The sequence below is a fragment of the Lygodium microphyllum genome, chromosome 3 (genome assembly GCF_053477565.2).
Source record: "Lygodium microphyllum isolate KBCC chromosome 3, Lygodium_microphyllum_v1.1.10, whole genome shotgun sequence".
Taxonomy (NCBI): domain Eukaryota; kingdom Viridiplantae; phylum Streptophyta; class Polypodiopsida; order Schizaeales; family Lygodiaceae; genus Lygodium; species Lygodium microphyllum.
This window is the reverse complement of record NC_141137.1, coordinates 13550956-13564731: the sequence shown is the minus strand read 5'-3', so window position 1 is coordinate 13564731 and position 13776 is coordinate 13550956. Positions and strand designations below refer to the sequence as shown.

The window sequence follows — 13776 nt, the reverse complement described above, 5'->3', positions numbered from 1 at the left end:
CTCTTTCCCGCACCCTATTGAAGCATTTGCCATTCTCAAATCTCATCTCCCATCCCCTCTATCTCGCACCCTATCAAAGCATTTGCCATTTTCATCTCCCATTCCCTCTCTCTCACTCTTGCTCTTTCAACTTTACCCTGACCCTCAGGCCTCTGGAGTCTCCCTCCCTTTCAACTTTCAAGACTCAAGTTTCAAGAGTCAAGACTCAAGCATCTCTCTCTCTCTTTTTTTTTTCGTAAGCATCTCTCTCTCTCTCTCTCTCTCTCTCTCTCTCTCTCTCTCTCTCTCTCTCTCTCTGGCCTCTTTATTTGTCATTAGCACCATGACTCGTGAGAAGCACGAGGCCTTTAATTTGATGCGATCCATGTGGAGAGGGACACAAAGAAGTCCTCCCACCATTGGACACGCAAGTATTTCGGGAAGCGCTATACAAGTAGTGCAACTTGGCTTCTCCAACATCTTTCCAAGACGGGGGAGGCAAGTTGCTCCATGCAAGGAGATCCCTCAAAACATTGCGGAGGAGATTCTTGCCAAGATGAGAGGGGGATCCACAAGAGGAGGAGGAAGTGGCTTATCAGCACCAACTCCTATGCCTACTAACGAGGAAGTATCCAATGTGGGCATATCTTCAACCGATGCGGGAGAGGCCTCAACCATTGGTGGTGGGGGCTCCACATCCGCATCCGGCTCCGGTAAAAGACAAAGAGTGGAGGCTCATGCGGTGCCGGAGAGACAATCGTCTCTCTCTCAAGCTCCCGGTCATGTGCGTGGATCGGTTGCCTTTCCTAGAGAAAGGCAACGACTTGCAAACATTGAAATTGCACGCACGGTGATTGCCTGCAATCTTGCATTCAATGTCCTAAAGCAAGAGCAATGGAAGAAGATGGTAAAAGCCATTGCCAATGTGGGTCCATGTGAAGGATGGACCGATGTCACATACAACGACATGAGGACAAGAAAGATTGATGAAGACAAGGAGAGGATTGATAGAGCCCTTGATCCTATTCGAGCCGCATGGATAAAATATGGTTGCTCCATTCTCACCGATGGATGGAGTGATCGTAAGAAACGGGACATCATCAACATACTTGTCTCATGTCCACTCGGCACTTACTTTTTGCGGGCCGTAGATAACGGCAAGAGAGGGAAAAAAACGACGGGCGCATTCATCTACCGCCACATTCGACAAACTATCATTGAGGTATACATTGCAATTTTCGTTTTAAATTTGTTTCACTTTCTTTCATTATGATAATATCATGATTCATAACTGAAATTTGATTTATACATAACTTGTAATTTGTAAATTATGGTTGTAGGTGGGCCCCTCAAATGTGGTGCAAGTTGTTACCGACAATGCATCAAATTGTCAGCGCATGGGCCGTTTGCTTGAGGCCGAGTTCCCTACGACTGTGTGGACTCCATGTGCAAGTCATTGTTTGGACTTGCTCATGGAAGACATTGGGAAGCTCAAGTGGGTGAAGAGGGTGGTACGCAAAGCTACATCAATTGTCACATCCTTCACGGTAAAGGTAAAGGTGCTTGCGATGTATCATGAGCATAGCACACTAAAGTTGAAGAAGCCTTTTTCAACTCACTTTGCTTACATGTGGTTATTGCTGAAGCGCCTTTATGAGGTGCGGTCCGCCTTGCACCAGACAGTGGTGCCCACTCTATGAAATGAGTGGGATGAGCATGAGACAGAGGAGGCCAAAGCCATGCAGCGCTTATGCCTTAATGAGCAGTTTTGGCAAAAAGTCCGTGCCGTCGTCATTGTCGTGACTCCCTTTTATAGGGTGTTATGTATGAGTGATTGCAAGGGGTCCACCATAGGCCTTCTCGTTCACTTCTTTAGAGCGACATTGGCGGAGGTACGTGCTTGTACAGTGATCACAGAGACACAGCATGCACATGTTTTAGAGATAGCAAAGAGGAGATGGCCATGGATGCATAAGCCCATCCATGGTTTTGCCGCATTGGTACATCTAGCCTCCAAGTCACCAGCGGTCATGGATGATAGAGAGTTCCGTTCGGACCAACTTGCTTATTTGACTCGTATGGTCCCTGTTGATGACCACAATGCAGTGCTAGAGGAGCTAGGATGCTATGCAGATCAAAGAGGGCATGTGGCTTTTGCTTCTCCCACTTGTTGAAGGAGAGTCACTTGTGAAGCCTTTATTTTGGTGGTAAAACTTTGGATACACACTCAAGACCCTTCGGCCCTTAGCCATGAGAGTCCTTGCCCAGGATTGCTCTTCGGGTGCATGTGAGAGAAACTAGAGTGCCTATTCTCTCATTCACACAAAGATTTGCAATAGGCTTAGCACACGACAGTTAGAGCAGCTAGTCTATTGCCGCACTAACTTACGCATAATGAGGGCTATGATGAGCGTGGGTAGTTCGAAGCAGGTAAAGTTTAAACACTTAACCATAACATTTAAAATTTGTTGTTTTAACTTTTAAACTTTGAACTTTGAAGTTTAAACTTCATACTTTACAATTTAGACTTTACAATTTAGACTTTAGCATTTACAATGATCAATCTTACGTGCATCACTGCATTGTGTAGGTGAATGTTGATACATTCAAGTTGACGAGCAACACTCTTCCGAGTGTACATAAGGAGGTGGACGAGGAGGAGGAGATGATTTTTGCAAAGCTCTATAGAGAGCTTATAACAACAGATACTCGTGACACTCATAGTCAGCATACTCATGGGCGAGGAATTCGAGTAGGTAGTAGCAGGGGCATGGTCATTCGACACCCTCCATCATCGAGGAGGGGTGGTTCAAGTGGCTAGCAGACATATGTATAACCTCATCAGTGAGGATGAGTATGAGTCTGACTCATCATCAGATGCCGAGAAGTCATCTTCAGACTCTCTTGATGAGCACTCAGATGGTTCTGATGATGATGATGATGATAGTGATGCCTCAACATAGATTCATCATTCATATGACATAGGTCTCTCTTTTTTTTGTATCAGATATACTAGACTGTAGTTGTATCACATGTTTTGCGTAGCCCATGCGACCGCAATGATCACCCTCATGTATTTATCTTATTCTGTAATGAAATGGCTATTTCCACTTTAAACATGTATTCTATGATCTATCATTTAATGATTTATGGTTTTTGTTATTTAAAAAATCATCTTAATTTTTTTTTGTACTAATATCGTACTGTACCTTATAAAAGCATAAGGTACCAATTAGTACCATATTTTATCGTACCGTACCGTATCATACCTTTCATACCTGATAGCTATACTTATTCCATACGAGGTCATCTGTTCATGGAAGGCTCGTAACACCTCTGTTATTGTCGACCTTATGTAGGGCTTGTTGCCTAAATTTCACTCTCAACTTCAACATTTTGACTTAGCATTTGATCGTTGGGCACACTTGATTAACCGCTATGCCGCTCACTCGGAATAGGACCCATCACATCAATTTGGATCATGAGCCCCAAAATTTCAAAATCACCAACAAGAATGACTTGAAAGTCAAGTTGGCTAAGTATCGACGTCTCCTCACTGTGTTCTCAACCACTAGGGCTCCCAAGTCCTCTAACAATCAGGTTACTCTATTCCTTAACAAGCTGCCAAGAAAATATTTTCATTTTGAGTAGCAAGTGATTTCGCAAACTTAGACGCCCACATTTTATGAGTTTGAGTATCAGCTGTTGTGTTACACATGGTTGTTCAATCAATTTCATAACATGTCCTCGCTAGAGAGGGCTCTAGTTGCATCTTCTCAGAGGGGGCAACAGGGCAAGGGCACACAAACCTCAAATCAAAATCAAAATAGAGCTATTCAATCCCAAGGAAACAATCAATCCACACTAAAACCAGGATGGCAGAATGTACCTAAAAAGAATCGGTATTATCAACATTGTCATAGGGCTGGCCATTATGACAATGAGTGTCAATCTAGGGAAAAAGGCACACAGTCCAAATCCAAGAATCAAGACCGCGCACCCTAGTCAGGTAACCCCCAACAAGGAAAGCAAGGTGGTGGCAACCCTCAACAGGGCCAGTGGAGAGGCCAGACCCACACTAACACCGGTCCGTCATCACAATCGATAAACTACTCAATTCCAGATGGTTTGTCTGACTGGTCAGCACAAGCCCACATCATCTCCTTAGAGACATTGGATGCGAGTCTCATTCACATCTACGAGTTGCCTTCTAATGAGATGATGCTTACAAAGGCCCACTTATCACAAGCAAGCACGTTAGAGCCTGTTTGTCTTGTGGACAGTGGAGCTACCCATAACATGACTCCTAGAGCCGACATTTTTATTTCTCGATCCTCTACAGCCGGGAGTGTCTACGTACGAAACAACTCCTCACTCAAGATTCAAGCCCAAGGTCGCGTCAATTTTTCCACTAACCTGGGTCTAGATCTCCCTTCATTGGATGATGTCTATCATGTCCCCCAACTTGGGGTGAACTTGTCTATTTAGCAGCTTTGCTAGTTGGGACAAGCACTTTTTTTCACAGTGACCACAATCAAGGTCCCATACTCTCAGACTGGTTTCGTGATTGCTCATGGCAAGGCTCAACCTAATGGCCTTTACTACAAGACCCACTTTCTTACCGAGTTGACTGCCGATGATTCGAAGTTCAATCGCTTCCAAGCTTTGGCCACTACACGGAAACCCATGGACTCTAAGCATTTGTGGCATTTTCGCTTAAGACATCTTGGCTATGACTCTCTTTATGAGTTGTCACGTTAGGGGATGATTGAGGGCCTTCCACGCCTAAAATTATCTTTAGAGGTCTATAAAGCATATCAGGTAGGTAAGCAACATTGTACACTCCTTCCTTGGCAGTCTATCACTCGAGATGTTAAACCCCTTAGGCTTATTCATGTAGATCTTTGTGGTCCCACATCCACTACCGCCTTAAATGGCGCACTTTACTTCTCTTTGATAGTGGATGATTTCTCTAGATACATGTGGGTGTACTTCCTCAAGCACAAGTCCAATGCCTTTACTTATTTCAATGCTTAGGTGCTGCTAGTCCATAATTAGACCGGTCGCCATGTGGATAGTATAAGGACTGATTTTGGTTGTGAGTTTACCTCTCCCATAAGTTTTCTGAGTTTATACATGAACAGGGCATTGTATGCCAGCTAGCCTCTACCAACTCCCCTATACAGAATGGAGTCATAGAGCTTAGGAATAGGACCGTTCTAATTATGGCAGGCATGTTGATCAATGTTGTTAACACTTCAGTGTACATCCTCAACCGATGCCCGACTGCGGCAATCCTTAAAAGGACTCCATACGAGACATTATTTGGCTCTCAGCCTGTTATTTTTCACTTCAAAGTTTTTGATAGTAGTGCTATACGCATACTCCCGATGACAAGATAGAAAAGCTTACCTCTCAAGCTATCTCTTGATTTTTGTGGACTATTCTCTAGATCCCACTGTCTATCTACACAAGGATACCTCGGGTCCACCTTTTGATGCTTATACCTATCGTTATATTGTAAGGAAATTACTTTGATTGATTCATACTCAGCCAGATCTTGCATTCTTAGTTAGTTTGCTTAGTCGGTATTTTAATGCACCTAGAATGTCTCATTGGACTACTTGACTTCAGGTGTTAAGATATTTAAGGTATACCTATAATTTTGGACTAACTCATGGACATGGTTTATGCTTGCAAGGGTACACCGATTCTGGACTCGACGGGAGATCCTCACACCTAACTACCTCTACACCTTGGGCACGCCACCCACCTCTTGGGCCAACCGTAAGTAGGAGACAGTAGCAGCTTCCACGTGCGAAGTAGAGTATCCGGCTCTCTTTGATGACACTACGGAGGCCATCTATCTGAGAAACTTGTTGGTTGCGCTTCAGTTCCCTTGCGAGTCGCCTATAGTTATCTATTGGACAACCAAAGTGCCATTATGGCACGTGACAGTTTATTACTATTTCACTAGAGAGCACGTTGAGCTAGGCACCATTCGCCCAGATTTTGTGCCGTCCAACAACAATTTTGCAAATATTTTGACAAAGGCGGTCAACCGGCCGGTTCTACAATATCTTCTACCATGGATCAGCTTGGGTATACCCTCCTCTACTTCAGATTGGCAAGGAGAGGGTGCTTCCCTCTTACTTCTCCTTCCAATTTGAGAGGGGACACTTTCCTTCTCTTGATGGTGACAATGATGATGTTTACCACTTTTTACTTTTAAACATTTATTTATTATGTATTGTATATTATGAATTGTATATTATGGACATTTGTAACTTCATTTGCACTGTCAAGATGACATGATTGAACAATTTCCTTGCGAGGGCACTGTCCAAGTGGCACTCTTGCATCACATTTTGCATGAGCATGAATATTGGCATTCTCCATGCATCACCATTCTGTTCATGTAAGCATGCATCTGTGCGCATTTACCCCTTTTCAGTTACCCTTGGAGTGGTCAACTCTAGATCCACCATAATCGTGGCATTGCACATGGGAGTTTCCAAAGGCATTCTTTCCCTATACTTGCATGCTGGCTTTGATTGTCTTGCTTACTTACACCAACAGTCCTCCAAAAAAACAAACAAAATTCTATTGCTGATTCCATCTGCCTTTGCAGGACTTAGTAGGCCCCTGGGCAGCCAACGAGCACCCTTGGTCCGATGCCCTGGCCTCTCTCGGGTAATCACCTTGGGCTCCCTTGGTAAGATAACCATCGCCTCTATAGTCTTGGTAGGTCACTGGGCAACCAACGTGCGCCCTTTGCCCGATATCCTAGCTACTTTGGAGTGGGATCCCTTGGGTTAAAAGAAAATATAAATCAAGGGATTATTTCTCCTCGCTCAGTTTTGGGCCTAAGAGGGGGTATTGAGCTAAAAATGCATTAGCATGACTTAAGTAGCCCCAAAACTCACTTAATTAATGAATTAAACCTTTTATTTTAAAAAGAAACACGATCCTAGAGAGTGATTGTGTCCCACATACAAAACCCTAATTTGGGTGCCCCAAACTTTCTATAAATATGCATGCAACCCACCACTCTCCCTCAATCTCGTTTTAGCAAGTTTCAAGACCCATAACTCTGCTGCCCACACCCTGTTTGCGAAGAATATCGCAGTCATAGCTTCCACCGGCCACTTGCTACCATCTGGTGTATTATTCTAGTCTTCATCACGTGTATGTTGCTACCGCCAGGCCTGTGGAGTTGTTGCCTATAATTGGGTGTTGTCGCCCACTATTGGATGTTGTTGCCACCTTTTGTCTATTGTTGCTAGGATTTTCTATCCTCTGAATGATGTGTTTACAATTTCTGGCTACCGCCTAACATTCTCTCACCTCTATCATTTGCATTTGCATCTAACAGTTGTGCAGATTTTCTCTCCTCAAGTACCTGCGTTTTTAGTCTTTCTCTCTAGACTCTCGTGCACTGCCGTCTGAATCAACCTTCCTTGGCTGCATTTGTTGGCATTCAACACTCGAAGGCTATCTTTGTTGTGATTCGAGATCTATTTGGAGTACGACACACTCTACAGCTCATACCTCTATCATTTGCATTTGCATCTAATAGTTGTAGAGATTTTCTCTCCTCAAGTACCTGCGTTTTTAGTCTTTCTCATGCACTACCGTATGAATCGGTCTTTCTTCGCCGCATTTGTTGGCATTCAACACTCGGAGGCTATCCTTGCTGTGATTCGGAATCTGTTCGGAGTACGACACACTCTACAGCTCATAACTTCTGCCTTGATCCTAGAGATACAAGAGTTCGAGGTTTAGTATTCTCTACATGTTTGTTGCATGAGCACTATATATTCATTATTCATTCACTTTATTATTCATTGAGTTAACAGTCTCTGAGTTACCCTAACCCTAACCCTAACTATGTTTTGAGTTTATCAATCTATGCTTTGTCGTACGATTGGTTTCAGACTTCTTGCGTTTAAAGCATTTCTTCACACTTGGTACGACACTCATCATCCACATGGCCCAACCTCTAGCAATGTGTGCAAAAACATTTTTCTTAGGAATTTGCTACCAAAGGGGTCGTGTTGCTTTGTTTCCATCAAAGAAAGTGGTGTCACCCTTGTTTTGGCTTGCCTTTGCATCTTGCAAGTTCTTGCCACTATTGGTTTTACCTCCTGAAGAAGAGGCAATCAACCCTCACCCCTCTAAATGGATGTGTAAGGAGGACTTCTTGTGGACTTGATCATGGAGCCTCGCATAACGCAAAAACTAACACTCAAACTCGTAGAAGGTCAACAATCTAGATAGTGAGATAATGTACTGGATAAAATGGAAGTATTTATCGGGCAACTTGTTCGAGAAGAACATGACCTAATCATCATCTGACTTTGGGGATCCAGTAGTAGCAAACTCGACAAGCAACTGCCGATATTCGGCCAACTTGACTTTCAATTATCCCCTTCCTTAATGAAAAAATCCTAAAGCTCAAAATCGAGATTGATACGTCGAGTGTGAAGTTGAGCCATATAGCGGTCACTGAGATGACTCCAACGCTCAAGTATGAGGGAAAAATGTTGTAATTCAAAGTGGAACTCATGAAGCAACCCTTGCATTAACTCAACATTGGCTGTGGCGTTGCAGGCTTTCCATTGACAGATGTGATCAGGGTGAGCTAATCAAGGATCCGACCGGCATAGGCTTGGTATCATTGATGAGGTCCCAAAGTCCTTGAGATTCGAGCACTTGTTGTATGAAGTTCGACCAAGTGGTAAAATTCGATCCGTTAAAACGATCCGTAAAGGCATTCTTGGTCATTGCAACAGGAGTGGTAGTGCTAGGAGAAGGAGAAGGTGTGTAATGGGGGTAGGGTGGATAGGGAGGATAAGGAGATGGAGTGAAGTACAGTTGGGAAGTAATCCCAAAGTGCCCACCATATATACGAGAAGTGTGTATAGAGGATCCAAATGTAGATAAGGACGGATTGGGTATGGGCATGGTAACCACCTGTGGAGCAGCCCAAGGTGGACGGATAGGGACACGGGGAGCAATGGATGGAAATCCCTACATAAGAATGACCCAAGGGATGTGTGACGAAAATCCATAAGCATAGGATGGATATCCTTGCATCTGAAAGGTCATGTGGGGGGGTTTGTGAGTGTCTGAGGGTAGTGAGGGGGATTCCCATCACAACCGTCCAAAAGTGTAATGATGTGGTAAAGTGGGGGTAGGTGGAAGGTACAATGTTAAAGGGGTGCCATTCCCCCTACATTGAACCAAGAGGTGGAGTGAATGGAGGATAGATAGATGATGGGATGGAGAAGAGAAAGTGTTAGGAGCGAAGATGGAAGATCCAACCCCTAGTGTGCTTTGAGTGGAAGTGGAATGTAATCCAAGATTTTGGAATGAAGATGTGAGTAGATCAGAATGTGGAGAAGATAATGGTGGAATGGGAGGGAGTTGAGAAGTGCAGTTTACTTACTCGAATGAAACAGACGGTAGAGACATACCTGATGAAGGGTATCTACTTTGAGAACCTCCTCTATTAAAGTTAACATATTGAAAACCATCCAGCTCCTGCACACCAAAAGAAGAAACAAAAGAAGGTTTTGCTCATACGACTCCAAAGGATTATACAAATCTAACATAAGGCCTAGCTGAGATAAAGCAAATGGATTGCGAGACGCATCGAATGTCATGGTCCCTCCAAGATGAGAGAGACGGTCAATCTCACCAATCAGTCTAGATGGAGTAGTAGCACTCATTGGAAGAGTGTAAACCGAACTATACGTGATGTGCAAGTAATCCTCAAACTCTTCATCTATGAAATGACCAAAACCAGAAGAAAAAGATGGTAAAGGTAAAGGTGTATCTACCTCCTCCTCAAGACCAAAATGCCTTCTCAAAGCCTCCAATGATGGAGAAGCCTGATAGGGCATCATAGGATGCAAAGAAGAAGGCGTCTAAGACATTATGAGTCAAAATCAAGTGGCGTATAAGTCTCGCACAAAGACTAGCCTCCACAACTACCGCAAGATACTCTTTAGAAGAGCACCGGCTCTGATATCATGTAAAGATATGCTAGGGCTTGCACTAAGAAAACATGGCAATGTACGACCAAGACTAAAACACAAAGACTCAAACAGAGACAAGCAAAACTCAAACCCTAACACAAAATGGAAAATGCAAAAGTCAAACACAGTGAGAGAAGAAAATTTGAAGTGAATGAATGTTGTAAATGAATGTAAGAGTGTACAGAATGCCCAAGGGCAAAGCAATGCAATGTCGGAGAGTGACATCCATCGGAGACAGATCCCAAGTGTTGTGACCACCAGTCGAAGTGTCAGAGTAACACCAAACTCTAATCACCACAATCTCAAGGAATTGAGGCGACAACAGAAGAGGTGTTTGCTGATGTAGACAGCTTGTTGCACAACAAAAGCGCAGATACTGCAGCAATCGCCTCGTGGGAGAGATGGCAGCAACCTGTCGCTTGGCACCACAAAACGGAAGCTGATTAGGTGCTATGATAACGCAGCAAATGGAGACCTCCAAACAACAAGGCGATGGCTAAAAACAGGCCACCTAGGGCTGGATAGTGATGGGCTGCAGTTGATGATGGCTGGACAGCAGACGGTATGTGGCTAATGGCTGAAATCTACATGACAAAGTGAGAAACCTGCACTAAAGGATAAGGCATGGTGGGCAACCTATCTATTTATAGATGTTGAAGGGTGCCCCAAAAAATTAGTGTTTTGGGGGACCACTGAAACTCTCTCAAATCGTGCATCAAATATGTGTTTTTCATTAATTAAGAGTGTTTTGGGGCTGTTTAAAAATGCTAATCAACTTTAAAGTGTGCTTTAGCTCAACACACTCTACATGCCACATGCAAGGGGATGCCTACTAGTGAGAACCTAGCCACTCCACCCTCACCAGGCAAAACCGACTCTCGAACGGGTAGGTCCAACCAGTCCTACGGGATCACTACCTCAATCTCCCTTCTCTTGATCTCAACACCACACTGGAAGCCAAATGCTAGCTGTAAGATCACCCAATCAGCCAGCTTGTAAACCTCCCTCCACACTCTAACAGTACAGGTAGGGCCAATCTCCCAACTGGCCCACTAGATGTGAGATTGCTCACTAATCTAGATCGTGTCACAATCTCTAACCTGGGGCTTCCAAACTACCAACTGGCAGTCTCTCTCTCCCTAAAAAACTAGAGGCCTCTAAATCCGAGCCTTACATACGCCCAGCAATACCTGTAGCAGACTACGCAAGGAGGAGGATATGGGTGGGGTGATCTGTGCTGACATGAAGATCCATCTCAAGGATGGCCTCCACTCCCCGCCCAGCCATGGTCTACACTCCTAAAGGCCCTCCTACAGAAGGACCTTCCATATCTGCCCACCTTGCATGAACCCATGAACCACTAGCTCGCCCAAGAGGGCCAACCTTGGATACTCCGGGTCAATAATCCCCGACCCCCCCCCCCAAAGCGATGTCGGATGATAGTTGCTCATGCCACCTTGGCCCGGGAGTCCCTAAACCCATCCGAACTTAGCCCAAAGAAATTTTTGCACAAGATCTCCTATACAGTGTAGACAATACCTTCCAAGAAATCCCAATCGACCCTATCATAGGCCTTCTCAAAATCCAACGAAAGCATAGCCATCCTCCGGTCGCTGTGTTGAGCCCACTCAATGGCCTCAAAGAAGGTAAAGACGTCCAGGATGCTCCTATCCTAGACAAAACCTATCTATGTGTCATGGATGATGCAACCACAAGGAGACCTGCAGCAACCTCCACCTAGAAGCTAGTGTGTGTGCAAACCTCCATAAAAGCATAGACGTTGAGGACCCCAAGATAAGAGTCTCCCAAGTTAAGTAGTACCCATAGGACCCTTCTTGCCACAATCATCCCATGGTCTCATACACAAGCCAACAAGCTTGGAACAATAGAAGTGCAAACTCCTCCACATCTGGCCATGTAGGGCCACGTTCTACAAAGACGTGCCTCTAATGTCTCAGCTTAGCATTGGTGCATCAAACTTGAAAGAACTGCAGGAGACATGGAGCTGTTTGTATATAATCTTCTGTCAATTCCTTCTTGAGTAAATGTAACTAAGTAGAGGCATTCATATATGTATCTCTCTCTTTTGAATCACAAACTCTTATCCCTAGCTCAAAGTGGGCTTCCGGCTTTTTGAAGGCAGAGTGGTATATGAGAGGTAGGCCACGCAGGACAATGCTCTCCAAGGTGCACCACTTTTGTGGAATACAAGGGTTCAGTGGATGTGCAAGCCACTAGTGTGGCCATCCAAAAGCCCAAACCGTGCCCCCCCTCCCCCCCCGGCACCCCCCAAAAAAAAGAAACAAGCAAATACATGAGCACATACACACACAAAAGATACTCTTTTTTTTTGAGAATGCTTGCCTTACTGCAGTGAGTATGGGATTTTAACACTCATCACTTTACAATTATTGGGAAATTCTAATTGCATTCTAGGCCCTTTTATTTGTAGCCCAATGGGCACCTTTTTGGAACAGGAGTATCAATTCGCACCCAAAACAAAACCTCAATAGGGGACATATATGCTGCTCCATTAGATCTTCTCTGGCTCAAGATGTTTGTTTTCATTTCCATGGCCCACTGTCAGCTATGCCCACACACCACGTTTTTTGATTGATTCATCATAATTCGAAATGTGCACCAACATTTGGCAATCTCACAAATGGAAACTATTTTGATCTTCCATCCACATCATGCATCAAGAAACCTGCTGACATGGTGCTGCAGACAATGCCTAAAAGAAACCTTGAATGAAACTTCATTGCTTCCTTAAGCAGCCTGAGGTGGACATTCCAAAATGCTACAGATAAATTTGACACTCTGATATCAATGTAGCCCTAGATCTCAAATGAACATTTAGGCATCAGGAGACAAAGTTATGGAGGATTGTATGGGTCACACAATTTGAGATTTATCATTTCATACATTCTGCAAGTCTTATAAAAGCTAACCAGCAGTTCCACTTGCCAATAGTGCCGAGAAGTAAGTCAGGTCCTAAATGTGGTCTCTTGATGCGCACTTAGTCATACAGCAGATAAGCCACATCCAATCAAAGGACCCTAATAGCATGTACCTGCATTATGTGAGAGAGCAAGCAAGCAAAAAAGAGAAAAGTTGATTTATCATTTATTTCTTGAAATGCAGACTCCAGTAAGCCTTTTGCTCCCATTCTGCAATGCAATTATAGACATTATTATTATACCTTCTAGGCATGCCTAAGCTTCATTTAAAAACCATGATTGAGACCAACTGCAGCAGCTATTCCCTTGATTGAAATCCCCCCTAATAGACGAAAGAGAAATTCATTCTTTTTAACATGCCTCACCCATTCAATAATAAACTTAAACTCTGGTTGAGTCTAACTGCAATCTGCAGGGACACCTTGTGTATTTTATAAGGTATTCATAGAGGGATAGTTGCTTATCAATATTATCAAAATGGCTTAAAAGCCCCTTGCTCCTGATCAATATCACAATACAGCACTGCTATAGAAATGCATGTATGATTCGTCATTATAATATTGTAGGAAATTTCGTGTCCAATCTATGTGCTTGTAATTCTAGTCCAAGAAAATACTAAAATTGACTTAAGCATTCAACTCTCAAGTGATTAATGCCACAAACATTGAAACCATGTCATGCTGGTGCTTTGCAATCCATACTGAGCTCTGGCTTGTGTGAATTGAGGTGTTTTTCCATCGTTCTAACAACCCAGACTCTTACTTCGTGAACATGAAGGTTAAAATAGTCAAAGG

At 43.8% G+C, this 13776-nt stretch overlaps 2 protein-coding genes across 3 annotated transcripts in view; one reads left to right on the top strand and one right to left on the bottom strand.

Moving 5' to 3' along the window:
- LOC148038067 (sterol 3-beta-glucosyltransferase UGT80A2-like) overlaps positions 1-13776 on the bottom strand; it is a 110637-nt gene that overhangs the window by 58091 nt on the left and 38770 nt on the right. The gene's annotated exons all lie outside the window — the stretch shown is intronic.
- LOC148038068 (uncharacterized) lies at positions 590-13241 on the top strand. Its single transcript, XM_087675552.1, has 3 exons — positions 590-1201; positions 10396-10584; positions 13167-13241. Exons 1-3 carry the CDS (start codon positions 590-592, stop codon positions 13239-13241), a joined length of 876 nt encoding a protein of 291 aa, XP_087531678.1.

Bases quoted from the DNA above. Each gene is read 5' to 3' on its own strand.
- LOC148038068 (XM_087675552.1), top strand. From the start codon at position 590: ATGCCTACTAACGAGGAAGTATCCAATGTGGGCATATCTTCAACCGAT. The intron at 1,202-10,395 runs GTATACATTGCA...ACAAAAGCGCAG, and splicing joins TTCGACAAACTATCATTGAG to ATACTGCAGCAATCGCCTCG. The intron at 10,585-13,166 runs GTATGTGGCTAA...CTTGAAATGCAG, and splicing joins TGATGGCTGGACAGCAGACG to ACTCCAGTAAGCCTTTTGCT.